This window comes from Macrobrachium rosenbergii, chromosome 23 (assembly GCF_040412425.1).
Source record: "Macrobrachium rosenbergii isolate ZJJX-2024 chromosome 23, ASM4041242v1, whole genome shotgun sequence".
In the NCBI taxonomy this organism is placed as follows: domain Eukaryota; kingdom Metazoa; phylum Arthropoda; class Malacostraca; order Decapoda; family Palaemonidae; genus Macrobrachium; species Macrobrachium rosenbergii.
The window spans coordinates 43,651,586-43,671,152 of NC_089763.1; the positions used below are offsets into that span (position 1 = coordinate 43,651,586).

At 36.6% G+C, this 19,567-nt stretch overlaps 1 protein-coding gene across 7 annotated transcripts in view; it reads right to left on the bottom strand.

Annotated features, from left to right (window-relative positions):
- Window positions 1-19,567, bottom strand: part of LOC136851570 (axin-1-like) — an 88,619-nt gene that overhangs the window by 36,703 nt on the left and 32,349 nt on the right. For 5 of the 7 annotated variants that reach the window (XM_067125836.1, XM_067125832.1, XM_067125833.1 and 2 more), the window contains 9 exons: window positions 16,291-16,571; window positions 15,338-15,729; window positions 14,114-14,409; window positions 11,585-11,749; window positions 2,766-3,090; window positions 2,468-2,594; window positions 2,190-2,338; window positions 1,871-2,080; window positions 965-1,097 (listed from right to left, as the gene is read on the bottom strand). In XM_067125836.1, coding sequence (XP_066981937.1) covers window positions 965-1,097; window positions 1,871-2,080; window positions 2,190-2,338; window positions 2,468-2,594; window positions 2,766-3,090; window positions 11,585-11,749; window positions 14,114-14,409; window positions 15,338-15,729; window positions 16,291-16,571 — 2,078 coding nt within the window. The remainder of the gene's footprint in view (window positions 1-964; window positions 1,098-1,870; window positions 2,081-2,189; window positions 2,339-2,467; window positions 2,595-2,765; window positions 3,091-11,584; window positions 11,750-14,113; window positions 14,410-15,337; window positions 15,730-16,290; window positions 16,572-19,567) is intronic. The other 2 variants (XM_067125838.1, XM_067125837.1) reach the window with 1 other exon arrangement.

The following is a 19,567-nucleotide window of genomic DNA, read 5'->3' on the forward strand; positions in this document are numbered from 1 at the left end:
ACCTCCAACCCCTCGTGTGTTGAACACTAAAAGAGAGACCATGGAGTTCACCCACTCTCTTTGATGAAGCCAAGGCCAGTAAGAAGACCATCTTGAGGGTCAAGTTTCTGTCTTATGATCATCATAAAGGCTCATTGGAGCACAAGTGAGACTGCTTAGTACCAGAGTTAGGTCCCAACTAGGAGGTTTAAGTTCTCTAGGAGAACAAGAATGCTAAAAACTTTTGAGCAGCACTGAGATTTCCCATGAAGAAGAAGGTTTACATCTTTCTAACGACCTACTAGATTGAAGTGAATTATCACTCTCAGATACAAGAGAATTCAAATGACCTAGGACAGAATCAGCATGATTTGAGCATGGCAACTCTATAAGTCTTTGAATCCTTCTTAGACCCAAACAAAGCTTCAATGCCTGTAAGGAAATCCAAAAAAGTTGTCACAGCTTCCTTAGAGAGATTGTTATACTCATGAATGAGCTCAATAACCTCAGCATATGTATTAATAAACTCTTGGTTTTCCATATCTTTCACCTCCTGACCACATGACATTACAGAAAAAAATTAGTACTTGCAGTAACCCAGGGGTGACAAGCATGCAACAGACCAGAAGGCAAAAGGCACTAAACATGGGCAGATCAGATCAGAGTGAAGCAAAATAAGGAAGCAAATGAGTGAATGAAAAGAAATAAGTGGTATATCACAATCACAGGACACCACCCTAATAATCCTAGAAGTACAACAGCTCACACAACTTCGGACGAAATGGTATCTAGCCATCTGTCCCAGTGGAGTGTAACACCAGCTTTGTAGATCTTGTTGAAAAGACAAAAATCTCCTTGTAGCTGGGCATGCAAGGGGATTTTTGTCTTTTCAACAAGACCTACAAAGTTGGTGTTACTGGGAAGCGTTCGCAAAGAGAAGGAATAATTAGGATTAAACAAGTTACTAATGTCTTTTAATGATTACCTGCATAATTCTCCATGTATTCTGGCATGGAGCGAGATTTAGGAAGAGGGAGATGACTACTTCTGTCTGTACTCTCATTATAATCGGCTACATTGCCAGAATCAGATGAAAACGTAGAATACACATCCTGACCCTGTGAATAATATATATGAAAATTAGTGATACTCTAATTCTACTCTCATCAACAACTACGTACTGAAGACGAGATACTGTATAATTATTTTCTCTATAATTACTTGGACAGATAAACAATTCTACCATGATTCACCACTTGTACATATGTAAACTTTACATATCTACTGCATTTTACATCTCTTAAAGTAAACTTCAAGCATTACTTTATTATTCAATCATTTGTGCAATACACTTTAAGACTTTATAATACTCCAGTACTGTACTATTAAACTTTTAACATATTTAAATTTTTCAAGCACATGTGAAATAGTTCTTTCCATTTTTCTATCATCTTCTACATAAACATTAACTAAATTAAGTTTTTACATTCTGTCATGCACTCCTTGGAAACTTATGTCAAAGGTGGACATAGCAGATCAAGGATTTTTAGGACATTTCAGCATATCACCTCCTTCAACTTCTCATGTATTACTTATTTCATTTCACAAGATTTACCATTTAAGAAAGCCACAAAAATCTGTAATCAAAATATTGTGTATATAAAGCAGGTCTCTGATTAGCAACTGTGGTAACTGGCTAGGAAACAATGTCTGAAAGCAACAACATGATATTCCAAAGTTTTATACTTATCTGATTTTGTTGCAAGGCTGCAACTGGCCTTGGATACTGCCAGTGTGTCACCTCTTCAATACATACTGTAGGTGGTACCTACCCAATGAGGGTCTAAAATGATGGGTTAACACATTCACAAAAGAACAAATCTTGACTTACTCTCTCTCTGCGTCTTGGATGATGCCAGCTTCGATTGGCTTGGTATGGATTGGGCATATGACCTGGGGGCAGGTGAGCTGGATGACCTGGGGGACAATGAGCCCGATGACTTGCAGGCACATGAAGAGGGTGGGGGGCTTGAGTTGGAGGGAGGTAGTTGGTGCCAGAAACATACATGGACGGATGACCAACACCCACCATTACATTACCCTACAGAAAAAGATAAGACAGTGAAAACCAACCCAATAAATTTGAATGTTTTAACTACACATTAAATAAAAATAAGCTTAATATCTCAGCTAAAATACTTAAGTCTTACCTTTATACCATGATGTGATAATACTGTGGGCCTAGAGGGCTGTAAGGAACCACTTCTCCTACCAGATGGAGACTTGGGTCGTGGAGAACCAGGGGAACGAGCCGGAGTGTCGTTATTACTGTCTTGCCATACTCGAGACACATGTTCATCTGCAAAATGCCACCATAAATTATTAAATCATATTAAAACACCAAAATAACATCCATGCTGTAGAAAATAATTGGTGAAAAATAGCAAAATATATCACAAAAGTAACGTAATCCCTTTACAACACCTACCAAGAATAGACTGACAGGGATCAGCATCATCAAGGGAGATCTTTTGCGCTAGTTTATCAAGAAGTAACGACGGAGGGAGACTGTTGAAAGCATGTTCTCTGCGACACTCATCAGAGACATTGTCCCCCTGCAAGCAAAAATAAAAGATTAATAAGAGGGAAAAAACAACTGCAAAAGCCTCCTTATATGATTCTTTAAAGATATGAATTTAAGATTAGTAACTTGGTTACCAAAACTAAACTTCTAAGAGACAGAATGCCACTTAATGGTACACGACAAGATTTAAACATTTATATACCTCTTGTATCTTTTTGAAGGACTGCTGAACTTTCTCCTGTGACTCACGGTCTCTCTTAACTTTCTCAAGCTTTTCAATGAGGAGAGCAGCAAATTCACTAGGTTTCGTGCTTGGTATTGACTCATGGCGTAGCCGATGAGTCCTAGGCATAAAAGGCACTCCTCCATGGAGAATTCCTCCACTCTGACCACCAGAGAAACCTCCTCCCGTGGCAGCACTGAGAGCCAATTCTCGATTTTGACGAGCATTTTCTCGCATTTTATAATACTGCCTTTTGAGATGTTTGGGGTTAATAGACCCTCCAAGCCCGACAGACATGCCATCCCTGGAAAATAAGCACTAATTAACATCCACAATGGATATCCCTAAATCAAATCTTCAAAAACTTGCCTATTTCCAAGACTTCACACCTTTCACAGCTTTAATATGAGAAACTACATTAATTATTAGTAGCAGATTTTATAAATATATTAATAACCAGAAACAATCACAAACTACCTAATAACTAAATTATTTTAGTCAATAAATTATAGGAATGCACATAAACCATATAAAATCTTTTTCACATAGCTATTATTTCTAAAACAAGAGTAAAATTATCTTCTGTATCTTAAATCTTGCAATACTACTCGTCTATAACCAAATTCTGAGAGCTCATTACATATCCTGGGATATTGACACTACCACAAATTTCAAAACCAATCCATTTTATCACCTCTTGCTGCTGTGCTGAGGTAGCATTGTCTGAAAGCATTCATAATTCAGAAAGCACGTGGGGCCTCTTGACACTACCTACAAATATTCTTCAGCGTGATATGTGCCTATATGACATGGTGAGCGATAGCATCCTGTCTGTGGTGAGGCCAACTCTACTCTTCCAAAATGACAGGGCAATTTATATTTAATGCAAGTGATGGTGAATGCTTTTGAGAATGACCATGAACTCGAGGTGCTTTGTGCCAATTTTCCAACTGAAGGGGGTTAAGGAAAGCACTATAGTACTTAATTGACACAATAAACCTGGAGGTGACCCTGAAAGCAAAATAAGCAGTGCACGCTACTGCTGTTAGTAAGAATATGAACACTGCCCGAGTGGAAGATTATTGTCAAACAAAAGAATGTTATCCTCAACAGTGCTTTTTATTCAATACACTTTGTGCAAACTTGACTTTTACTTAGCTCTTTATGTCTGACTGCCAAAACCATGATTAATCATGGTTCCTTATGGGATGTGATCCACAAGTTACGATGATACTCCCAGATCAAATTTTTCACCATTAGGGATTATAACAATATTCAATATAAAACTGTATAAGAAATAACAATATGTTAGGACAGAAACAGGATAGTGGATCACACTCTTCACACACAAGTAATTCCAGTCCTTTCATGACAACAAAAATTTCCAACAAATATTGTAAAAAACAGGGAAAGACTATTCACTGCCTTAATATGAATATCTCTTTCTAGAGAGGTACTGTAGACAAAAATATCTGCTTGACATACACCAAATAAATGATTAAGGAGCAAACATACTGTTCTACCAAAGCCAAATACTGTACTGTTTTTGGCATGCACCTTTATGACTAAGTATAAAACCAATTCAAATTCATAAATTGCTCATAACATAAATTTCCATAACTTTATTAAACACAAAGCTCCCCAACACACAGCTTACAAAACATAATTCTGAAAATTCTTCTGTTCATATTTCTTCTAGTCCTTGATCTCCTTCACAGTTCACAGTATACCTTCAAGGGGTACTCTTTAATCCATTGGCTTTTTTCAATCTGGGATTTTCATTAATCCTTCTCTAACCTTGAGCTGTGCTACGATGTTTGATCTTTTGACCAGATCTACTAGGCCTGACTCTTAAAAAAAAAAAAATTAATTTCTGTTGACATTATTCTAGGCTGCTGAATGCTTTGTTTCCTGCTATTATGGTAGTGTGTTTTTAAGTGCCTCTTTGATTTTTTTTTTAACACTACTTTTATATACTAATTTGCTCTATTCATAATGTGCAGCTAATACATTATCATCTTGTATATTTATTGCTCGTGTTCCTTTCTACAAAATCCAGATTTCTCCCAGTTTCCCTCACGTAAGAGATCACACCCCGCAAAGAATTATACATATACCCAGGCCCTTTCCTTCTTTATCACCTTTGCCTTTATTACCAAATATTTTCTTCCCAACTGCACAGCTGAAAAGAAAGGTGGAACCTTATTCGTCATTTTTTCAATCTATGAGTGGTTCATTTTACTTTTGTCATATGATAGTTTTATTATGGCTTTACCGTCTTCACATCATCTCATTTTTCCCGACTAAAAGAAAATTTATTTTATTTTCTTAATATCCTGTATAAACTTTGATTACACCCAGGATTAGCTCTCAGTACAATCCTCTTTTTGGGTATAAGGGATGTGCTGAATGGGCATGTGAGTGGAAATATGCTATGGGAAGACCTAGTAGTAACAGCAGAAACGGAAGAATTACAAAAGAGGTACAGGGCTTGAGAGAAGAGCCTGGAAAGAGAGACCTTACAGTTAATGCTGCAAAAAATGGCAAATAGAAGGAGAAGTAAAAGAGAAGTACCAGGCTTGGCAGAAGTGCCTGGAAAGAGGAGGCCTTAAAGGGCGCACTGACCGCCAAATTTTGAGGAATTATCAACTTTTTATTAACAGTTTTCAACTGTTTTATGTATAAATAAACATACCCTGAAGCATTAATGCTAAAAAGATTTTTAGATTGGTTTATTGACAATTTTGTTCCTCGCTTGTATGGCACTGTGAACGACAAATTGTAAAAAAAATACAACTAATTCTGGATAGGTGTAAGAGAGTTATAGACTGTTTCATGTGTAGATAAACATATCTTGAAGCATTACTGCTAAAAAAAAAAAAAAAATGTTTAGATGGGTCCATGGACAATTTTTTTCATCGCCATTTGGCACTATGAAAGACAAATTTTAAAAAAAGCAAAACATGTCTATATGACTAATTCTGGTTAGGCACAAGTGACTTACAGACTGTTTTGGACCGTTTTATGTGTAAATAAACATGCCTTGAAGCATTATTGCTGAAACAAAAAACAAAACAAAAAAATGTTCATGGACAATTTTGTTCATTGCTTGTAGGGCACTATGAATGACTAACTGTAAAAAACATGTAAAAAAGTGTCAAAAGTACTCGTACAAAAATACTTTGTCATCCACTAAAATATCCCATTCTCTCTAGCATTAGCGTTAGAGAAAATGGGTTATGATGATACAGGGATAACTCACACAAGATGTCCTAATTGTCTCAGGATTCTTGCGAGTGCAAAAATTTTTTCATTTTGCTGTTTCTGCAAACTTACTTTCTCATAACTAAATGGTTATTTCTCCAAGAAAACTAAACCATTTCTCCAAGAAATCTGAACCAAATTCAATGAAACTTTTACAGCATGTAGTATAACTGTTTATCTTTATTTTGTCATTAGGAAAATAATTTTTGAGTACAAAATTTTTTTTTTTGCATATTATTTTTGAAAAATGACATGATTTTTTTCAACATAAAGGTCGAATTTCTAAATTTCCCAATCACAGAATTTTCAGTATTAGTTGAAGAATAAGTGGTAAAAATTTGTAATGGGTCCTATTGCATCAATGCTCCCCTTAAAGTTAATGCTGCAAAAACCGTCGTAATGCTAAGCTACAAAACAGTAACCAGATCAGTGCTTCTGTATGGTGCAGAAACATGCATGCACAATGCACAGAAAAGCGAGAGTCCTGGACAAGACAGAGATGAGACTGTTGAGATGGATCCAGGAAGTGTCACTGCTGGAAAGAACTACAACTGAACCAATAATACAGAAGTGTTAGTAAAATAACAGGGGAAAGTAGGATGAGGCTGTAAGGTCATGTAGTTTGTATGGATGAGGATGATATGGTTAAGAAATCACATGGTATTGATCATAAGGAATGACATGATATGGTTGGGCATAGAAAATGCAGATGCCCCCAACACAATTCTGTAGAGAAGGAAGACTCAAACAGCCAACCCCATGGGAAGATAGGATTAGGGTGTACAAATAAGACAACTACCTTTCTGGGTTAGGGGTTTCAAGAATTACCAGCAATTCTATATAAGTATGGTTCTTCCCAGATTCATAGAGAGAACATTGTTTAGAGGTAATCTTTCTGTAACTCAGAATTGTCACTAATCTGAAACTTGTCAGGTTTTGGTGAAGGCCTACTTGTATTAAGGCAAATCCTTAAATGAAATGCATTTTTTATCAAACATCATTTTTGCTAACACATAGTTCCAAATTAATTCAGGGTAGGCACTTCTTCATAATTATTATCATAAGCATGCTTATGTTAGCTTCTCCAGTTCCCTGTAAGGGGCTCTCTCGCTAGTCCTGTCTTAGGCACTTTCTGCCTAAATCTTTGTTGAGTCTATGTCCTCATCTATCCTTTTTTCCACGATTTTCTGTGCCTACCTACAGTCTTTGTCCTCCTATTTTCATAACTGCTTTTCTAATTGTTCCTAATCCCTTCTTCATGTGCGTCCTCAATCTTTTAGATTTGTCATTTTTTCCAGCCTTTGGACACATCCCTCTACAAATTACACGTATGAATCTTAACATTCTCTGGTCACACCTCTGCAATCTTTTCCTTCTTCGTGGTAAGCAACCATGCATCTGCAAATGGTAGTAAAGGGCAGTACAGGCCCAATGTATCCAAGTCTTTCTTTTCTCCAGTATCATAACATTTTTTTTCACCAATAGCCTATTTATTTTTCTCAATTTCATCCATGCTTCAGCTACTCTCTTACTGCTCTCTGAACTCCTGCTTCATGGCAATACAGTGTCCCAAGATATCAGAAATGATCTACCTCTTCTATCATAACAGTTTTTTCAAATATAAGCTCTTCCTCATTTGCTCCTGTTTTTTATTCTGGGTATAAAATAAATCTCTTACCCCAGTATATTTTGTAACCCTAAGCATCTGTTACATTAGGTACACAGTGAAAAGAATTCATCCTAATAACTTTCCCACAATCACCACATGCCATTTTCCTAATTGTACCTTTCCTTTTCCTCCTCTCCTTTTGGCGGGGCACTTCATGCCTTCATTTTGAGATGATATTGCTGTTTCAGAAAGCACTCATATGTAGCATATCAGACAGGCAGATGCTGAAATCTCAAATCTCAAGTGTTCTTGTAAACTTTCCTGGTCCTGGGTTTAGTTTTTTTTTTTGGTAACAAAGGTATATAGTAATTCTAAAGAGGTTATCTTTCCCTATAAACATGGGTTTACTTAATAAATAAAAGCACAATAAGTATTCACAAATAATGACAGTAAGCGATCAGTCTCATTACTGGAAAAATACATTCCAGTTCTGAATCAGATCGTCAGTTTCTTGCACAGATCAAGTTATTTTCATCCAAATTCCTATATCACTCCTTCCAATCAATAACAAGAACATTTAGCTATACTTGATTATAAAGGAATAAAAATTTCCTCTCTAACAAATCCAGCTTAACCCTTTAAAGCCGAAGCCCTATTTACAAAAACGTCTCCCAGTATGCGTGGCGTTAGTGATTAGCGCCAAGCGAAAAAAGTTTTTCAAAAATCACAGCACGCTTAGTTTTTAAGATTAAGAGTTCATTTTTGGCTCATTTTTTTGTCATTGCCTGAAGTTTAGTATGCAACCATCAGAAATGGAAAAAATATCATTATCATATATAAATATTGGAATATATGACAGCAAAAAAAAAAAAATTGTATATAATTGTATACTAATCGCGCTGTAAGCAAAACGGTTAAAGCTAATGAGTTAATTTTTTTTAGTTGTATTGTACACTAAATTGCGATGATTTTGGTATATAACAAATTTTAAAACAATCAAAGCAACACAGAGAAAATATTATCACAAAATGATGCATGAATTTGTAACGAGCGGACGTAAAAAAATGTTTTTTTCAAAAATTCACCATAAATCGAAATACTGTGCTAGAGACTTCCCGTTTGTTGAAAAATGAAGCTAATTGATTGAATATTACTAGACTGTAAGTGTTTTAGCTTACAATTGCAGTTTTCGACCATTTCGGTCCAGTTAAAGTTGACCGAAAGTCGAATTTTTTCTATTTATCGTGATTTATATGGAAATATTTCAAAACCGATAAAAGCTAAAACCATGAGTTATTTTTTGTTGTATTGTACATGAAATTGCGCACATTTTCATATATAAAACTTTATGTAATGACTAATATAAAGCAGTGCAAATATTACGACAACGAGACGAAAGAATTTCTGAGATGTTCGCCGAGTTACCGCACAGACGTAAGGAAAATGTTTTTTCAAAATTCACCATAAATCGAAATATTGTGCTAGAGACTTCCAATTTATTGCAAATTGAAGTTAAACGATTGAATATTACTAGAATGTAAGAGTTTTAGCTTACAATTGCGTTTTTTACCATTTCGGTCGAGTTAAAGTTGACCGAAGGTTGAAATTTTGGCAGTTATCGTGATTTATGTGAAAATATTTCAAAACTGATAAAGCTACAACCATGAGCTATTTTCTGTTGTATTCTACATGAAATTGCGCACATTTTCATATATAAAAAGTTTATGTAACGACTAATGTAAAACGATGCACACATTACGACAACATGACGAAAAGAATTTCTGAGATGTTCGGCCGAAAGTTACAGCACGCAGAGACGTAAGGAAAAAACATTTTTTTCAGAAATTCGCCATAAATCGAAATATTGTGCTAGAGACTTCCAGTTTGTTGCAAAATGAAGGTACATGATTGAATATTACTAGAATGTAAGAGTTTTAGCTTATGATTGCATTTTTACCATTTCGGTCGAGTTAAAGTTGACCGAAGCTTGAAATTTTGGCAGTTATCGTGATTTATATGAAAATATTTCAAAACTGATAAAAGCTACAACCATGAGTTATTTTCTGTTGTATTCTACATGAAATTGCGCACATTTCCATATATAAAACTTTATGTAACGACTAATATAAAACAGTGCAAACATTACGACATCGTGATGAAAGAATTTCTGGCGGGGACGTAAGGAAAAAGTTTTTTCAGAAATTCACCATAAATCGAAATATTGTGCTAGAGACTTCCAATTGGTTGCAAAATGAAGGTAAATGATTGAATATTACTAGATCGTAAGAGTTTTAGCTTAAAATTGCGTTTTTGACCATTTCGGTCGAGTCAAAGTTGACCGAAGGTTGAAATTTTGGCAGTTATCGTGGTTTTACATGAAAATATTTCCAAACTGATAAAAGCTACAACCATGGGTTGTATTTTGCTGTATTGTACATGAAATTGCCCACATTTTCATATATAAAACTTTATGTAACGGCTAATATAGAACAGTGCAAAAATTACGACAAAATGACGAAAGAATTTATAAAATTTTCAGCCGAGTTACCGCCGTGCGTAAGAAAAGTTTTTTCAAAATTCACCATAAATCGAAATATTGTGCTAGAGACTTCCAATTTGTTGCAAAATGAAGGTACATGATTGAATATTACTAGAATGTAAGAGTTTTAGCTTACAATTGCGTTTTTCGACCATTTTGGTCGAGTCAAAGTTGACCGAAGGTTGAAATTTTTGTAGTCGACATACGGTGCGTCCACTCGGCACCCAACAGGCAATTTTAGTCGACATATGATACGTCCAATAGGCGTTTAAGGGTTAATACAGTGCATGTAACCTTCATTGCTTATATTACAAAATAAATTATGTGACACATTCTATAATACTAATTAAATAATAAATATTTGGCCATGTAGTTTTTAACAAATTAAAATTTACTCCTATGTATGACCAAACCATCTAATCATGAAGGCTGGCCTATAAATCTTACCTATGGTCCCTGCCTCCACAAAACTTACAATGTCCACCTGTGACCATTTTTCCAGTACAGTTCAAGTTGCAAAGTGAAACAGGAACACATGGTTGTTAACCCATGCTTGGATGAATGCTCTGTCTATGCTACCACACAAGCAAAGGTCTCATAAATACCAACTGAAACACTTTTTAATCCTTTTTCAAAGTACAGGCAGTCCCCGGTTATCAGCAGTCTGGTTTTACATTTGTCTAGTGACGAAAATTGGCGATTTTGGCGCCGAAAATCGCCGATTTCTGCTTATCAGCGCCGATACATACCTAACAGAGGCGCCAATCTGGTTATCAGTGCCGATACCTGGTTATCAGCGCCAATAAGCGCCGAAAATCGCCGATTTTCGGTTATCAATTACTTTTGCCTCTCTTTACGCCATTGGAATGGGACCCCAGCCGATAACCGGGGACTGCCTGTATACACATTTCCAAACAAACCAAATGCCAAAAAAATAAAAATAAAAATTTTGCAGCTTGATGTCTGTAAGGTTTATGTATACAAAAACTGGTAATAATGAGGCCTTTTCAATGAGTTAAAAGCTATCAAATACCTATCACATACTGGTAATAATGAGGCCTTTTCAATGACTTAAAAGGTATCAAATACCTACCACATACCATCTTAAATCTGCTACAATCAACTCTATACATACCAAACAACTCCAGGATCATCAAACCCAAACCGGTCATCACACAATCGCAATACAATAGGTATTATGTATTCATTAATTAGGAAATAGTATCAAGTAATTCTGGCATAGCTTTCATCAATATGCAAGTGTAAAATCAAACCTTATCTTTATAAATCAGACCAGAAATTATTCAGACATGCAAACAGTATGATCTAATGTGAAAAAGAGGACATGCAAGCATGCATTTCAGGAAAAGTAGGAAGTGTACTTACACCGATGAGTCAGTGCAGGAGAGGGTGTCATCAGTGAGAGCATCAGAACTTAGACTCTGAAGTTCAGAGTCCTGCCTGCTGGACACGTGAGCAGTGGAATACAGTGCGTGATATGGATTCACACCACTACCACCACCACAGTTGCTGACTCCATGCAAATATTGCCTAGAACATAAAATATAAAAACAAAATAGAAAAAATAAAAACAAAAGGTTATGTGTATAAAACACAGAGGAAGAGATGATGGGAATAAAATAAAAATCAGCTTGTGCAAAAGAGGGAGAATACCTGTAAAAATAATATGAAAATGCAGTCACAAAGAGCTCTAAAGAAGAGGAACTAGAGACTGATCTCAGCACAACAAACTACTAAGACTACAGCTACCACCACAAGAGAAAATATAAGTACAAAAATAACATTCAAGCAAATGGCAAAGGGAGAAGGGAAGCCACTATATTTCACTGTAACTACAAGAGTACTATGTAACAAAATGTGAAGCACACAAAACACTTTATTATTAAAGCACTTAAGGATGTTTACTTTTTCATTAACTTTTCTCAGTTTGCAATAATTGTTCAAACTGCTGAACATGAAACGAAGGAAATAAATATTTTTCAAACACAAGCCATGAAATAAAAGTGTATTACAAGAAAAATGTAACTTCATGTTGTCACCAAAATAATTTCTGTAATATCTCCCTTCTGCAATGATAACACTTGCAACACCAATTATGAGGACACAGAAATTCTGGAGAGTAGGACGACTTGATGCAAAACTTATCTCAGCTGTGAAACAAGTGAAGCTTCATCATCCGATTGCGAGAGATGATAAAAACACTCCTAGCAAATTACAGTATTTCAGTTTTTTAAGGAACACTACATGACAACAAACAATGAATAAATAAAGACTGCGACACATTTCTCAAACTGAAGATAACCAGTTCAAATATTTCACCAGATCAAACATTTTTGAAGAGGAACAGTATTTGATAACCTACTTTATGGTAAGTACACAAGATCAGTCAGTCTAGTGAAACAACTGTGAGAAAATGAACATTGGGTCACTAAAAAAATTATGTAATGTGTCTTATTTTGATGATGTCTGACATACCTTTTAAAGCCCTTCACCATAATTAATCCTCATCAAAAATAATAAATAACTGAATAAACAGAAAAGGATAAGGGTTAAAAATTTTGTTTAATATACAGGTAAAATCTACAGGTTCACTTACAGTATATATACAGTACTGTATTTGAAATTATACTACTGTGAAAAAGTACAACATTTTAAAATATTTCCTCAACCCCTAACAAGAACACTTCAAAAGAACACAAAATGAGGGGTGTCCTTATATTGTACTTTCTAATAATCTCAATCTGCTTCTGTATAAACAATAATCTACTCAAATGAATTCTATTTGACTACTACATTATGAAACAAGGTGGCTACAGCACAGATATCTGGATTTCTTTTAATAACGTTCCAGTTGGATGCTGGACACACATACAGTGTCCTAGGGTCTGAAGAACATCAGGAGATCTGGGGTGATATACCATTAATTGGTTATAAGTTTTATGGATTGTTGACACATGCCACAAGTACTTGGCACTTTGACTATAGTTCTTCAATAGATGAATATAATTTCACTAAATCTGCTGATTCTCTCTTCAAAATAAGCTCATGCTAACTAAATCTGGACTGATCTTGAGATCTATGCTCCCATTGTTAATAACCCTTTAATTTCTTATTATTGTCTGGTCAGTTTCAATAACTTTATATAAAGCAATTACTATACATTCCTATTAAAAATGAGTGATTCAAATCTCAATGCAGAAAGGTAAAAGGAAGTTCTTGGGGACATCTTGCCTGAAGACACATTACAGTATGTGACCTACCTCGAAGGTATCTATCACTACATTGTTTGTAGTAGTGAACACACTTAATTCCCTTTTTCCCACTAATTCAGTAAGTGTCCCTTTCCTAAAGAAGGCACAACATACAAAGAAACACCTCCATCAAATACCACACACTTATTCCTATTTGAATTTGCTTCCCTAAGAAGTAACTGATGCTTATGTCACCAGTCTGATAAAAGTTTTTTAACTTAAGTAGCTTCATACCAACCCAACCGTATTTTACTTCACCCAATACTGTACTCACAACCGAGTTCAGCATTTGACAGATTTTTAATTGGCTTTGTAGCAACAAAGCCTCAAATATCCTGCTATCATCAGGTAGCAAAGCCGTCATTGCAACTTTATCAGGAACTCAACCAGAAATACCTTAAACAGTATAAAAGTAATTCCGGTTCAAAAGCTAAAGAAATCTAATTTTTTCAGTACAGTTCACTACTGAATGTAGTAATACGCATTCTACCACTACTGTAGAGGTAAATGAATGATGTACTTCCTCACCTTGGGATCTCTGCATCACTTGATATATTATCCTAGAGCACCATCACCAAGAAAATATAACAGCAAACAGTGCCTCTCACTGTACAAAGAAAAAACTGACCTTATCTGTACTTACCCAGCAAAAGCTTCTGGTTTTCTTCTCTCTGCAGCTGCTCTTTGTTTGACAGTTGCAGCTAAAGCTACCTGAGTGAGGCGCAACTGAGTGTTGCCTATGCTGCCTTGATATTCACAGTCTTCATGTAAGGTGGGAAGCACTCCTGATCCTCCCACAACACCTGCTCCAGGACTACAAGGAGAGGGTGAGTGGGGAGATTCACCCCCTGTTTGCTGCGTGGCAGCTGCCAGGTACGTGAGGTAGCGCTCGCTTTTCAGGAAACTGGGATAAGTGCTACGGGCCATTTCCTCCTCCACCTGACATTAAAAGGTATGAACAACTAAGTTACATGGATTCAAAGCTGAACACCATGAGTGAAAATGTAATGGTTGCCCAGTCTCATGATGACGATAGACTAAACATATTTCCATAAGTCCTTAAAAAAAAAAAAAAGTGCTTCAACATCAAAATACACAAACTGATGTTTAAAAAATGCCTTTTACCTTGAAAACAAAAGCCATGACAAAAATGCAAAACCCATTTAGGGTAGGCCAAGAGCTACATATTACCAGAGAAATTTTTATCACATGAATTACCAGACCAACTACCAAAATTCACAGAGAGCTTTTATGCATAAGGGTCTCCAGTATAAAGGATTATCACATATCCTGGTCAGTGATTTTTAAGTTCTTAAGTGCTGACACAAAGTGAATTGTATAAAATATCAAACTTATTTTATACATTTGTGCCTGAAAACAATTATTCCCAGACAGACTTTTTAAAGTCTATTAATCATGTTTAAATTGATCAAAATACTTAAAAAAGGTATTATTTCATGGAAACCACAACTTTCTAGTATGATTCCCTACAGAATGAATGTCAAGCTTTGAAAGAAATTTTGTCATAATCTGCCATCATCAATTAATGAAATTCTAAAATTAAAAAAAACTGCAATTCAATCAATAAAATGTACACATTTTTGTCAATAAAGCCAAATTTTTTTGCCCAGCTCTGTGAGAGCTACATAAATTGGCTTAGTGGTCTGGTTCAACTACTTAATAACAAAAACTCCTTGAATAGGATATGAGATTGAATTTTCAGTCAAAGCTTTCAAGGATGCATCAATAAACAGAACACAGACATTCATTCAAGGCCTAAATTAAAATGTTTACCGATGCTATAGTTTCAAGGGAGCTTTTGAATATCTTTTTAAATGTCAAGTAGTACAAAGTTGTGGGTACAAACCTCTTGCTGTGCATCATCAAAAATGCTTCGGTCAATACTTCTAGCATTGATGCGATCATTGACCATTTTGTACGTCTTCTCGGATACACGAACAACGAAATTCCTAATATACCGTTTCCAGATAATGGTCACCAGCTGTGAAGGGTCTTGCTTATCCGATTTTCGAAGGCCATTGCAAGCAAACCAGAACTGCAATGACTCACATGACCCACATTCTTCCTTCAAAAATTCTTGAAACAGCTGGACACCATGAGGATCTTCTAAAAGCTGTAACAATGACTCAGACCATCGAACTGCGGGAGGAGTAGTCCCTCCTTCACCCCCACCAAAGCAAGGAGATCCCCCCTCAACCGATCCTCCTAAAATAGCAGGAAAATCACCTCCTCCATCACCTGCAAAAATAAAAATTCAGTTATACAACAAAAAAGACTTCTGAAAGTATTATACTCTACAGCCCTCTCATTTCAACACAATGTTCTGCATATCTGCCAAGGTAAAGGAATAAAAATTTTAGTTAAAAACCTGAGTCCTAAATACATCAACTTCATTACACGTGAACATGATCCACATTAACAAGCAATCATCACTATTCCTTATGAACTAATGCTAATTACATAGAAAATAAAATCAAATTACAAAAAATACACTTGCTTTCCATTTTTCAAGGTAAATTGACTTAATTTTCCATAAAAACATCATCAACTTTGTATTAGACTACTGAGGAGAGTTATGTGAAAGAAAATTACAGTTTAAACAAAAATCTTTACAACTCAGTGCTTTAGAACATTCACTATCATGATGCTTTGATTGCAATGTCAACAGATAAATTGAAGTGCTTTCCTCATCCAGTACAAAAATACCTTTCTTTCAAACTATTAATTTTAGTCTCTTCCCATACTACAGTCACTTCACATACTTTTTAAGAATATATGATGAATCTTATCCTTCCTTACCTTGGTAATGGGAACATAGATGAGTTCCTGCATGAGGGTTTAAAGGTTTTGGATGCCAGTCTCCAGGGGGTTCTTTACCCCAGTCAACAGAATGGGGCAAGTGGGGACCCGGGGGGCCTTTACCCCAATCTGAATAAGGTGGCTGGCTTGCAGCAAGGGGATCTTTGTTCCATTCCCCTTGCTGAACTTGGTGGGATCTTTGGAGGTCTTCTTCTCCTGGAACAGGAGGCCGAAGGTCCAATCTCCCACAGGTATCATCTCCTCCAACATCTTCTCCCTCACTGGAATTGAAACAAAAATTTAAAGCACTGCATTTCTAAATTTGAAACTAGTAAGCATCAACTATGAAAACTTAAATTCAAAAGATTTAAGGAAAGCCATAAACAGAGGGGAAAATGGGGATTAGCAATTCTGCAACAAATGATACAATAATAATAATAATAATAAAATAAATAAAATAAATAATAACAATAATAATACAGCTGTAATAATATCTGGGTATAGAACTCAGTAAGTCTTATTATTAACCAGGTATAGCAGACTTTGTAAAGCAATATCATTAACTCCTTAAGCAAGCATCAACAGAGCTACAACAACAACAATGGGTGAGATCTGAGTAACGAATACATATATTACTTAGCGGCATGGTATTCAAATGATTTTACAGAGAGCTTGAGCTGGATATATTTAAATAATACAGTAACTCATTATTTCCTCAGCTTGGTGCATTGATGGTATAGCAGTTATCTATAAGATTTTGTGATGGAGGGTACAGCTATTAATCCCAGGCCTCCCCAGTCCAATACATCTCAACGAGTCTGGAAAGTCTGGCCATATCTTAGACCCCAAGGCCTGCAGAACTTCCTTTGGCATATCAACAGAGGAAAGTAGATTGCTTGATTGCTAGACAGCAGCAGATTAGAATGTTAACTCACCCAAAACACCACAGGAACATAGCATCCACAGCAGTGGAACAACTGCCTAGTCTCCTGACTGCACTCTAAGAGTACATTCTATTGACAAGGTAAGCTCAATGAAAGGGTAGCTTCCACAAGAGCATCCAGCTTTCAATGAGCCAAAGAATCTACATTCCAACTCTGCCTAGGGGAGTTCTGAAAGAAGAACCATAAGGTTCTAACAGATTCCCCTAAGGCATGAGTTGAATCCTCTCCTGAGAGGATGACACACCAGTCTGCCTGGTGAGTGCTCTCGGATCGTGGACATGAAAAATCAGGCCTATAGCTACAGATCACTGAAAATGATTCAGAGTTGACTTGTTAACTAGTTGAAATCATTTTCCACAATCCCTTAGAATTACATAAAATTTCACATAATAATGAATCAAGGTTGACTTGTAATTCCTTAAAACCACTGCCCACAATCCCATTGACTTCTGTATGATGGGTCTAAGCCAAAACAGACACTGAAGATATTTATTCAATTCCCCATCATGCACGTGAATTATGGCAATCTTGGATGAACCAAGAACACTTTCAGCATCTGAATGATCACATGCATGACACCCCATGATACTCAACAGTATCAAAATGAAGTAACATTTGTTGACACACTGCATTTGGGGATCATCTATGAGTACATCAAGAGAGTTCTGGACAAAACAAGGACTACAGGTCGCCACTATACTCAGTGGTTCTGTAGAGCTGCAACCTTCTACACATCAATCTTCTGTTGAAAGTGCACAATCCATAGATCATGTACACATACAATGAGAATTCCAGATGCACCAGACACTACTGGAGGGTTCACATAATCATGTATATACATGCTAACAAGATGATACTATTATGGTATCAATGACCTGTCACACATGAACCTGTCTGCATGCACACAATCCTGGGATTATGCACACACCACACCAAAAGAGAAGGTACCATTGACTTTTCTGCACACCTCAGCAGAGGTATGAACAGGCAAGAGTTTGAGAAAGCCCTCATGTTTCAGAAGTATACTGGGAGACACATGAGCAGATTCTACATCAACCATCTACGAAGGAACTCTTGTAAGAGGACTTCTAAGACCCCTTCCTCTTCTTCCCATGGAAGAAACAAGAAGCAGAAGACAAAGAGGAAGAAGGGCTGACCACAAGGAGGAGGTGGAGAGGGAAAATATGCACTTGCATTCTTCACCTTATTACATCCATGAGGCTTGTTCTCCTAAGCTAGAGTACAAGAAGTGTTCAGACAGGAAGGGGCATCATGCCTCAAAAGTTATGGGGAGATGCAGGTTCATGGACATGCTCAGAGAACCCTTGGTCAACCCCACCTACAGCAAACACTCTCCAGCAGAAGAGCAAATGCCACTGCCAATTCACAGAGGAGGAAAGCGTTCACTGGAGGTCTGACTGAACTTCTGTGAGAGGTCTCCTCAGATGATGAGATGAAGAGGAGGAGGATGAGATCAACAATAATGAGGATTAGAAAGAAGCTCAACACTCGTATTTCTTTGCCTTGCTCAGTCCACAAGTCACACTTTCCTTTAGGAGTGGTAAAAAAAGAGGTCAGCCTGGACTCAATAACGGGCAGATACCTGGCCTGACACTGTTGGGGAGTTAGCTGGTTGCCTACCCTATAACAGTTACACTACCAACAACACTGAACAACTAAATGCCCGCTTACATCCTTTATACCCTTCATTATCCACTTTCACAGAAGATACAAGAAGTTACAGAGCTTTCCATTTGGCAGTTGGCATGAGGGCAGTATAAAGTCCATACTCAATGGTGGCAGAAGAAATAGTGCTTGGTGACAACAGGTGGGTTGGGGGTTCCCCCAATCATCCTCCAACTATAGTTAGCTACCTTGTTACTAAGTTTCAATGAGCAACTCCACCTAGCACTGAAGACTACTCCTGTCTGTGTCTGTGTATCTGTAGGAAAAAATCACCTTATTTCCTCCTCAAGGGAACTATATCTCCCAACTTGGGATAATTCCTAGTATAAAATTATATTATTAAACAGGGATATATCTAAATAAATGCTAAATATTTCATTGCTTTATGGTTTTTTCTTGCAAAACTACACACACACACACACACACACACTAATAACAACTTCAGTACATTCTATTTGCTAGGGTAGATGCTTCCCTATACAGGCAGTCCCCAGTTAACGGGGGGCTCGGTTAACAGCAATCCAGTTTTATGGGGCTTGTCTAGCAACTAAAATCGGCAATTTTCGGTGCCGAAAATTGCCAATTTCTGCTTATCGGCGCTGATAATTAGGTATTGGGGCAATACACACATAACAGAGGCACCGATA